Source organism: Myotis nattereri (genome assembly GCF_964212035.1).
Source record: "Myotis nattereri genome assembly, chromosome: 11".
NCBI classification, from domain to species: domain Eukaryota; kingdom Metazoa; phylum Chordata; class Mammalia; order Chiroptera; family Vespertilionidae; genus Myotis; species Myotis nattereri.
The window spans coordinates 16,891,597-16,903,179 of record NC_138086.1 but is presented as its reverse complement, the minus strand read 5'-3'; the positions used below and the strand labels follow the sequence as shown (position 1 = coordinate 16,903,179).

The 11,583-nt window shown below is 42.3% G+C and overlaps 1 protein-coding gene across 1 annotated transcript; it reads left to right on the top strand.

Annotated features, from left to right (window-relative positions):
* Positions 1 to 475: 475 nt before the first annotated feature.
* On the top strand, positions 476 to 1,174 carry LOC308527232 (PCI domain-containing protein 2-like; the record flags this gene model as incomplete). The annotated part of the gene is made up of 1 exon (XM_081102604.1): positions 476 to 1,174. The coding sequence occupies one exon, from the start codon at positions 476 to 478 to the stop codon at positions 1,172 to 1,174; it is 699 nt and encodes a 232-aa protein (XP_080958730.1).
* Positions 1,175 to 11,583: the final 10,409 nt, after the last annotated feature.

Here is an 11,583-nt window from a genome sequence, read left to right as displayed (position 1 = left end):
CCCTGCAGCAGGTCTATGAGGCAATTGAAACCAGAGATGGTGAATCCCTTGCAGAGCTGGTGTCTTTCAAGCATCCTCATGTTGCCAACCCACGGCTTCAGTTGGCCTCTCCGGAAGAGAAGTGTCAACAAGTTTTGGAACCCCCTTATGATGAAATGTTTGCAGCTCATTTAAGGTGCACGTACGCAGTGGGGAACCGTGACTTCACAGAGGCATACAGATGCCAGACTGTCATCGTCCAATCATTCCTGCGGGCGTTTCAGGCCCACAAAAAGAAAACTGGGTTCTGCCTGTCATGTATGCAGTAGCACTTGATCTTCGAGTATTTGCCAATAATGCAGATCAGCAGCTGGTTAAGAAAGGAAAAAGCAAAGTTGGGGATATGTTGGAAAAAGCTGCTGAGTTGTTGATGAGCTGTTTCCGCGTCTGTGCCAGTGATACTCGTGCTGGTATAGAGGATTCTAAGAAGTGGGGGATGCTGTTTCTGGTGAATCAGTTATTCAAGATTTACTTTAAGATCAACAAATTCCATTTGTTTACACTTCTCATCAGAGCCATCGACAGCTCAAATCTGAAAGAAGATTATAGCACAGCACAGAGAGTAACGTACAGGTACTACGTTGGACGAAAGGCCATGTTTGATCGTGACTTTAAACAAGCCGAGGAGTACCTGTCCTTTGCCTTTGCACACTGTCACCATTTGAGTCAGAAGAACAAAAGGATGATTTTGATATATTTACTCCCAGTAAAAATGCTGTTGGGTCATATGCCAACCATTGAGCTTTTGAAAAAGTATCATCTCATGCAGTTTGCTGAAGTAACCAGAGCTGTAAGTGAAGGCAATCTCCTTCTATTGAACGAGGCTCTAGCAAAGCATGAGACCTTCTTTATTCGCTGGGGCATCTTCCTTATCCTTGAAAAGCTAAAGATCATCACCTACAGAAATCTTTTTAAGAAAGTGTACTTGTTACTCAAAACACACCAGTTATCTCTGGATGCTTTTCTAGTTGCTCTGAAATTCATGCAAGTGGAAGACGTGGACATCGATGAAGTCCAGTGTATTCTAGCCAACCTGATATACATGGGTCACGTCAAAGGCTATATATCACATCAGCATCAGAAGCTAGTAGTTAGCAAGAAAAATCCATTTCCTCCGCTGTCTACAGTGTGTTGAATGTATCAGGACCTGTTCCTCTGGTGTTTATCGTATTGATGGAATCAGTACTTTGCCAGGACATTACTTTCTGCAGCCGGAATCTCTCTGGGGCCTCTTCTCTCAGGGATGTTGAGACTGAGTTCCCCACATTCACAGCCCCCTTGACATTCTCTCATCGCTCATTACTGATGTCGATCTCGCGGAGACTTGGAATTTCTGTTTCAAATGTTGCAGATCCTCCTTTGACTCTGGAGCGTTGGAGAAACTTCTGTGAAGGAGGCTCTTCTCCAAGGCAGCTACAGTTCACTTCCCCTAAGAGTTATGCACAAGTGCAATTTTTTATATAATTTTTCTAAATAAAAGGCATTCTGAATTTAAAAAAAAGAGATAATGATCTAATATGTGTATAAGCATAGTAGATTCTCAATAAATAGTAGTTGCTTTTATGGTATAGCATCTCCATAGTGGAGGAGGAGGAGGACTGGGAAGCTAAAAGAAAACTAAATGGAATAAAGAAAATAAAATTGTAATTCACACAAAATCAGGAAGCCAAGTTCAACAGAGAGCAAGACACCCAACATTCTACTTCTATTCAGTATTTGCAACAAGCATAGTTGCCATTATTTTTTAAGTTTTCGTTATTTGTGTAATAAGGGAAGGAGCCAAATAATATGGCGAGATCCAAAATGGTGAAGCATTCTGGCGCATGTGACAGGAAAAGTCAAGAAATATAAGAGCTCTCTGGGAGGTTTGTTGCTCTATTTCAAGGGTTGTGGGGAGCTGATATAGGGGTAAGCCTCTGACTGACCTGTTGGCAAGGTCACAAACAGGTCTTCTGAGTCTTAAACAACCCAATCCGAGAGGTGGCCGCTGATTTACACGCGCTGTCATTTAAAAAATAAAAATGGGGGAATTTGCCAGAAGCTGGTCCACCCGTGCTGCTTGACACAGTCGCTGCAGGCAAGAAACATCTGCACAGCTTATGTTTCAAGGGACCTGGCATATATGGCATACTGTTCTTAATATGTTTGCTCCCCTTCTTGGCGCTATGTGTTTTAACCAAGGTCACCTCTCCGAGAAAGGTTGTTTCCCCAGGTAGGGATTTTTCCCTGGAGTTAGGGATTAACAGGACTAAGCAGAGAATAAATCAGTGAAACCCCCTAGTGTTACAGAAATACCATGTACTACTTATGAAGAACTTGGACTAAGACTGTTGGCAATAAATTTGGGACTTGTTGAGCCCACATCCCCAGGGGTCTGCCCACCAGGGAACGCACCAAAGCCTATCCCCCTGGAGACCCACCGACACAGGGCAGTCCCAGCGAAGGCAAGCAGCGGGGCTGGGAGAACATAACCTTTACTGGGTAGGATAATCTTCAGTCACTTCCTTGTAGCTTATCAGTAGAGCAGTGACCTTGGAATAGCCTTTATAATGGAACACAGAGATTAACCTAGACAAGATTAAAATCAACAGAACTAGATAGAGACAGGAGTATGGAAATGAAACTAGGAACTGTAGAAGGTTACCCGAAACATTCCATGATGTGATTATTGAGGCATGCTTACAGGATCAAATGGTATAAATACAGATGTAATAGGATAATAATAATAAAAAAAACCCCAACCATGCTGATCAACTAACCCCTGTGTCCGTGAGACTCCTTCTTCGCCGACTCCGTCCACTCCTTTGGGAACCCTTGGACCTGCTGGGGCTGGACCCCAGATGATGGCGCCTGAACAGGATTCCCCTAGTTAACCCCCCAACCCCCCATTGAGAACCCCCACACTCGGGACGGATAGGACTCCACCAGGGTGCTGCAGACCCCCCTATAGAGGATAAGTAGGGTAAGAAGGTGGATAGTACAGAACTTAGATTGAGAAGATGTGCCATGCTGAGTCAAAAGAAAGAAGACTCTGTATTGATCTTTAGATTGAGAAGATGTGCCATACTGAATCTAAAGAAAAAAGACTCTGTATTGATCTTTTAACACATATGCTTGCTAGCTGAGGAGTTAAGGTTACTCCCAGTCAGACAGAACATTTTATACAAGAAGCATGTCCATGCTTTTCTGAGGAAGGAAAGGTAAATGTAGAGGCATGGGAGAAGGTAGCCCCAAGGAGCCTGATCCTTAACCCCACTGCAGCCTTTCCACCCCGGGAAAGTGCAGGATTGGCAAGCTCTCCCTGGGGTGATAGATCAGGACTCAGGTAATAGCGGAAAGCACCAATCCTATTCTTAAAATGGATACAAGAGAGCATTTGGGGTTTTTCTTTTTAATGCCTGCTTTGGATTGAGTAAATGCATTTTACTTAGGTTTAACACATCAAAGTTAGCTCTTGACACAAAAAGGAAAACTGACAATTCCTCCAATATAAACCTTTTCTCTAAGAACAAAAAAGGAAGAGAAGAATGTTATATGTTAAATATTTTTTAAAAATACAATGCAGAGGGTTGTACAGCAGCCAAAAGGCATCGGGCCTTCTGTACAATAGCCTCTGCGGACTCAGCCTGGTAGAAGGATACACAAACCAGACAAGAGTTTTACCAGATCTGCTGATGATGTAGGGAAGAGGTTGTGTTTTGTATCTTTCCAGAAGGAGCAGCCTCTGCCTCCCTCCTGGGGACCGTCACCCCCGGGAGGCCGAGTTAGCACACCTGACCAGTGCTCGTCTGCAGCAGATGTGCAGCCCTGAGCTGGAACCACCTGTCCATTGGGAGGATCACATGTGCCTAAATTTTGTCTGTCCATATGTCCCAGCTTTGCCCCACATCTCTTTTCCTTTTTCTTTCTTTTTTCTTTTTTAAAAATCTGACTACTTGTTTGCTGGTTCTTTGGCCTTTCTCCTTCTCTCCTGAACACAGCCTTTTCTAGAATCTCTCTACCCTACTGTTCCGGGAAGGGCACCTCCCTTTTCTGCCGTGACTGGGGGTGTCTGGTATATGCCCCATACGTGGAGTTGTCTTGTGCCAAGAGCCTGACATCCTGGCTGGGAAAGCCCTGTCCCGGGACTACATGCTGACAGGCCGTGCCCCCCTTGTCCTGTATTGGCCCCTCTTGCCCTTGTGTCAAGAGGGACCCTCTTCTCACAGTCCAATTGCAGGCGAGGGGAACCCAAGGCAGGTGCTGGGCGTGGAGGCCACCGGGGCATAGGTTACCAAGGAGACAGAACTGAACCTCTTGCAGGGGGGCACTGTCCGTCCCTCATTCGCACACCTCACATCACCCTGCTTGGCCCCGGAGCATGGCTGGTTAGCCAGAGACGGGTAAGATTCCTCAGGGAAGAAAAAACCTAAGACAGGCACAGTCGCAGGGGGGCCACCAGGAGACAACTTGGGGGTTGACAGAGGTGGGGCACAGACCCTCACCCCCCCCAACTTTGCAGAAGCCTGAACCCTCACCCCTTCTGAGGGAGGTCTCCTGCCCCCATGGCTGCTTCGCTTCCCACGCCCAGCCCAGATCGGGACCCAGGTAAAGACAGAGACTGGCTGACAGCAGCTGCCCTCTCACTGCAACAGGACTTGTTTCCCATTTCTACCTTGGACCACAGGGAAAGGGGCAGCTGCAGGAAAGGGCTGTGTCAGGATGCTGCCTTCTTCCCTTTCTTCTCCTTCTTTTTTCTAAACACTTCCATGCCTTGTAGTTCTTTTGCTTTCTCTTCTTTTTCTCTCTACTACCCTCCATCTCCGCCTCCTCCTTCTCCCCAGTATCATCCATATCAGCCGACCCAGAAGGCACAGCTGACTCCTCCTCGGATGCCCACATCACCATCAAGCGCGGCTCTGATGGACCCATGATCCAGCCCTTCAACGCGCTGACACTTCGGGAAGCCCGTCGCCAATGACACCGCCTGCTAGCCAGATCAACAAGGACAACCAGGCCACCGACTTGGAGACAGCTGAAATCCTTGACTGAAGAGGCCAGCAGCCTTCTACAAGGTTCTGTGTGCACTCTATCCACTATGTTTATAGCTATGCTTGCTATCATTGCTTGTCAGTCTTCTTCTGAGTTTTAAACAACCCAATCAGCAAGTTGGCCACTGATTTACATGCGCTATCATTTAAAAAATAAAAAGGGATTTTGCTGGAAGCTGGTCCATCCTTGCTGCTTGACACAGTTGCTGCAGGTGGGGATTTTCCCCTGGAGTTAGGGAGGAAATAAAACCCCTTAACTAAATGCCAGGCGGGTAGTTAATCACTTTAACTACGGACAATCACGCTTAAACTGCATAATCTTTACTCCCTGGAATGGAGATAAGAAACGCCCTAACCTTTGGAATAGAAATTGACAGGATTAAAATCAACTGGTATAAATACAGATGTAACAAGACAATAAAAGACAAAACTTCGCTGGAGATCCTGGAAGGAGAACCTCGCTATGCTGATCAACTGAATGCTGCCTGGGTGTCCTTCATTCTTCCCTGACTCCCTCCACACCTTTGGGAAACCCTTGACCTGCTGGTGTTGGACCCCAACAGAAAACATTTCATTCTTTTAAAAAATTTTCTCTTCTTCCTGTTATTGGTAGTTCTGAATGTTAGGGTTTTTTTTGTTTGTTTTGTTTTGTTTTGTTTTTTCCCATGGGGTCCAAGGGTACCTAAGTATATGATTGCAAGTTGAAAATAGGGGACAGAAATCAGTTATTTGGCAGTTGTTCCCTTTTCTTTTGTGTGTGAATTTTTTTAACATAAATGCGGGGACATAAAGCATTAATGCAAGTCAAATGTTTCAGTGAACAAGTTTCAGCAGTTCAACTTTATAACAATATAAATAAACCTGTTAAATTTTCCTGGACATGCCAGCATTTGGAAACAAGTAAATTTCTTATTGATGGCAACTAAATGGTGTTTGTAGCATTTTTATCATACAGTAGATTCCATCCATTCACTGTACTTTTTTAACTTAGTTGTCCTACATGCAAGTACATGTTTTTAATGTTGTCTGTCTTCTGTGCTGATCCTGTAAGTTTGCTATTAAAATACATTAAACTATAAAAAAAAGCATTTTAGTCAAATGCTTTGATTGAAGCATATTACTTTCCAAAATGTGGGTGGGTCTCAGGCAATCATTAGAACAACACAGTAATAGTTGTGTGGGCAAAATCCATCCATGGATATTAAACTAAATGGGTAAAACAGGATATTTGCATCATCTCAAAGAACCTCCCTGAAAGTGTGTATTTATTCATTATAAAGGCGGACTAGTAACTTTAGAATGGAGAAAGCTGGCAAATACCACCTTAATGAAGCAATGAAGATTAAATTACTATAAAGACCAAATTACTATACACACACACTAGGACAGACACTTGTCCTACCGGAGCATGGGTTAGCTATACTGAAACTATTTTATATGTAAACTAGGATTGAACAAATAAGTTAACATGCTGTATATGTCAGCAAAGCTTCTCACGACTGGAGGAAGACATTACAAATAAGGAAAAGGGGAAGGCTAGAACTGAATCCCGTGGTGCTAAATTGGAGTCAGATATACCTGTGTAAACCCATATTTCCAAATATGCAAAGAGGTAGATACAGAAGTAAATATGTATGTGTAAGTGCCATATGCACATTTCTTAGCTCTGTCCACAGAGGAGGTTTACAAGCGTTGATATCCCAGCAGCCCTGAGCCCACTCAGTGTCTAGGCCTTTGTTTCTAAATATTTTTTTTCCCATTAAAGGAACAAAGGATCCTTGGAAAAGTGTTTGATTTCAGGACTGGGGCAGGTAATATACAAGATGAGCCTGGAATATTCTGTAGTTTCAGAAAGTAGAGACGTGCAGAAGGATAGAAACTTGTTAAAAGAACAGAGGAGCCAACCTGAATGAGCTCCTAATGGCTAAAGCTGGAACCACTTGAGAAACAAAACAAATAATGGTCATATTGGGTTATAACCTATAACAGTTAATATTACGTGTCAATTTGGCTGGGTCGTGTTGCCAAGTAGTTCAGATATTTGGTCAAACATTATTCTGGATGTTTCTGTGAAGCTGGGTTGTTTTTTGTTGTTGTTGTTTTTTAGTGAGATTAACATTTAAGTTGGTAGACTTTGACTACAGCATATTACTTTTCATAATGTGGGTGAGCCTCATGCAATCGGCACAAGGCTTGAACAGAACAAAGACTGACCTCCCTCTGAAGCGAGAAGGAATTCTGCAAGCTGCCTACCTTTGGACTAGGACAACATTTGTTCCCTGGGTCTCCGGCCTATTGGCCTCCCCTGCAGATTTTGGACTGTGCACATCCTCAACAGTGTGAGTCATTCCTTAAAATAAATCTCTCTCTCTCTAGGTGTATATATACATCCTGTTGGTTCTGTCTCTCTGGAGAACCCTGACTAATACATAACCCAAAGAATTAAATAAATATCCACGAGACCATACTGATATAAATAACAGAATAAATAAGTGAGGAAGAAGAGGTAAGTATTCCTTATAAGAGAATTTCAATTACTAAATGAAGAAGGGTTAAAGGAAATAGAAAATCATTAGAACAACAGAGTAATAGTTGTATGGGCAAAATCCATCCATGGATATTAAACTAAATGGGTAAAACAGGATATTTGCATCATCTCAAAGAATCTCCCTCAAAGTGTGTATTTATTCATTATAAAGGCGGACTAGTAACTTTAGATTGGAGAAAGCTGGCAAATACCACCTTAATGAAGCAATGAAGATTAACATCACCAATAATAAGACAAATTGATATCATATAGCCCCTGATATGATGTCATGAGAAGGCCACATCACCTCTGTGGAATTCTTCCACAAAATCTATGATATCTGTCTTACCATGAGAAAATAGTTGACCAACCCAAATCAAGGGACATTCTGGAAAATACAGGATCAGTATTCTGAAGGAATGTGAAGATACTGAAAGGTAGGGAAAGACCAAGGAACTGCCACAGATCGGAGGAGACTAAAGGAGACATAACAACTAAATGCAATGTGGTTCCCTGGATAGAATCCTAGAATTGAATTCTAGGGATATTATTGTTGGTATTAGGAAATAGTATTGTAGTAATGTTAATTTTTTAGTTTTGATAATTATTCCACAGTTATGTAAAATATTAACGTAAGGAGAAGTTGGGAAAAGGACCTAGGGAACTCTATATTATCTTTTTTTTTCTGAAAGTCTAAAATTATTTCAATATAAAATGCTAAAATTTACTATCATGTTTATAATCTATCAGGTGGCTTTAATGAAGTGATATGAGTTTGATTTTAAAATTTAGTGCTCACATTATGCTAGAAATGATATCATTTCAATCATTACAGCAAGGACAACAAATTTTAAATTTCAGCATAAAAATGTGCAAGGTGTACAAAGTTCTCAAGATTCCCCTAGAAGACAACTAAGAAGAAACAACTGAAGCCTTTTGGTCTCGATGACTTGTTTTAAGCTGTTTTCGCTCACCAACCCATTTCTTCTTTATAATTGGGTGGTATATATATATATTGGGTGGTTTGGATTGCTCTTCAAGATCATTTTGATGAGTTAATGCAATTGTAAACCACACCTGAGCCTCACGGCTGGGCCAGGCAGGTGAAATGAATGAGTGAAGCTGACCAGGTATAAGAATAACGACAGTACATACAAGTAAACTGAGTAATGATGACCAACAGCAGGCTTCGGTGTCTGGTGGACAAGTAGGGGCTGAACTCAAATGCACATGCTCCATCAAGGACAACCGCTACTCAGGCTGGAGGGGCGCACAGTCCTGATTTGTCAAGAAGAGCCAGAATTATGTGCACCTAGGTGAACGCCCCATCTGTGAGTGTTGGAAAAGACTTAAAACATTAGGGTGCAGGCCAAACCAAGCCCATCTACTTGTCTTTATCTTTCTTGCATCTAATTTGTGTCTTCCACCCCTTTTTCTTTTCCTTTCCCATACCTCCCTAGGTTGCCAACATAGAACTGAAATGTAGATATTGTTAATATTTGTATAATAATTTTATATGCCTCTTGTTCTAACTTTCATGAAGAATTCCAAAGTTGAAAATGCAATAAAACCGAACCACAGAAACGTGGTTGAACTGTATTTGGAAATAACCCAGTAAATTTTGTTAATTAATTAACAAGTTCACTATCCTAATAATAATAATAATAATAATAATTATTATTATTATTTTCTGGTGTGAAACAACATTCATTTTGTGTGGCTCCACATGAATTGAATTGTTTAATTCTCAGAACAATTCTCTGAGGCAGATTCTATTATGAATTTATTCTACAGATGAGGAAACAGAGGTTTAATGAGGCCAAATTATTTACCAGGATTACAGAGCTGCCTCTCTCCAGAGCCAAGCTCTTAACCATGACATCGAATTAGGCAAGAGCCCCATAGGGCAGAGTTGCCAGATAAAATACAGAATGTCCAGTTAAATTTTAGTATTTATTATATTTGCTAAATCTGGCAACTCTACCAGATGGGTAATTCTTTGATGTTATGTGATCCCATTTATTTGGAAAAATGTTGAGAACTGAAGAGAACTTTGACTACAGGTAGAAATTTTATTTATAGTATATATCTCTTAATAAACTCCCTTTGTCTTCCTCCCCATGCCTTTTCATTCCCCAAAACTTTAAAATGCAGCAAAGCGGCCTGGCTGGCATGGCTCAGTGACTGAGCATTGACCTATGAACCAGGAGGTCACAGTGCATTTCCTGGTCAGGGCTCATCCCCCGGGTGGCGTGCAGGAGGTAGCCCATCAATGATTCTCTCTCATCATTGATGTTTCTGTCTCTCTCTCCCTCTCCCTTCCTCTCTGAAATCAATAAAAACATAAAAAAAATAAAGTGCAGCAAAACCAAACAGAACATGGTGAAATTCATTAATGGTGTTTAAATTTCATTTTATGTGTGCTTATCTATATAAATAATTTACATCATTATAATGGTTATGGCATGACAAGCTGTTCCCATTATGTTCCAACCAACTTACAAAGCCCGACTAGAGCAGCAGCAGGTGTTCTGTTTCCCAATCTATATTCGCAGGCGTCCTCTGTTAAGTGTCTCACATTTTAAATAAATTTAGAAAGTCTATGTGTGAGTGCTCCTGTTAACTAAGCAGCCAGAAAGCCAGCTTTTTAGGTTAGGAGGGACTTTGGGGTCCTCCTGCACATTTATGTTGAATTTATATCTTTTTCCTGGAAAGGCACCGAGGAAAACACATCTAGGTCCCAGGTCTGGAGACCAGCCTGGGTCCCCAGGGACTGAAGGAAGGAGTGTGTTGGGAGAGGGATGGGGAGGGGCAAAGGAAAGCATGGCATTTGGGAGAGCTGCTTTGGGAAGAAGACAGGCCGAGGCTCCGTAACCTCGTACAGGCCAGGGAGAGCTGTTTGCGAGATGTTGTTTCTTGGGCTTGCCATGCTGACGTGGATTCAAAACTCTTCTCTCTTTTTTTGTGGTTAATCCTCACCCGAGGATATTTTTCCATTGATCTTTTAGAGAGAGTAGAAGAGAGAGGGAAAGATAGAGAGAAACATCGATATGAGAGAAACACATCCATTGGTTGCCTCCTGTGTGCACCCTGACCAGAGCCCGGGCCAGGGAGGAGCCTGTAACCAAGGTACATGCCCTTGACTGGAATCGAACCCGGGACCATTTGGTCTGCAGACCAAACACTCTACCACTGAGCTACAGTAGGTAGGGCTCTTTTCTCTTTTTGACATTAATTTTACTTGCCCCGTCACCATTCTAATTTTTACCCACCCCACCTTTTTCTCCTTGGAACCAATCACTTGTTCACTACATATATTTCCAAATTTCCCTACAGTTATTGTGGGAAATGCTCACTGGGAAGGGAGGATGGCAGGGGATTTCACAAGTTAGTCATTCAACCAGAGTTCTATGATATTTCTATCTTTAGCATAATTTATTCTGGCTACAGTATTTGGAAGCAAGTGTCTCCATTTAAAATTTTATTTTTAGGCTCAAGTCTGAAGCGAGACTCCATGCAAGTCTCATAAGTATCCCCCAAGCATTTCATGTGGGATTGAAAAGCCAAAGTGATTTGTCAAAGGGCCATGCTAGGCAGCATTCAGAACCCGTAGCAGTGACCGGTTCTCCCTTTCACCCTCATACGTATTCACCTGCGTGGCTTCCACTTCTCTGACCTCAAGTACCAGAGTCTGAATCTCTCATGCTACTGTCTTGCCCTTTCATTTCCCCACCAGGTACTCTATCCAGGTCTTCACCTTTTTCTCCTACCTGTCAGTTCATTTGTTCATCCTGATATGTATTAGTTCATCTTGCGTGTATGATTATCTACCATGTACTTGGTTGTTTGATTTATTTTAAATATATTTGTATTGATTTCAGAGAAGAAAGGAGAGGAAGAGAGAGAGAGAAACGTCAATGATGAGAGAAAATCATTGCTGTAGTGCCCTTGGCTGTCTCCTGCACGCCCCCTACTGGGGATTGAGCT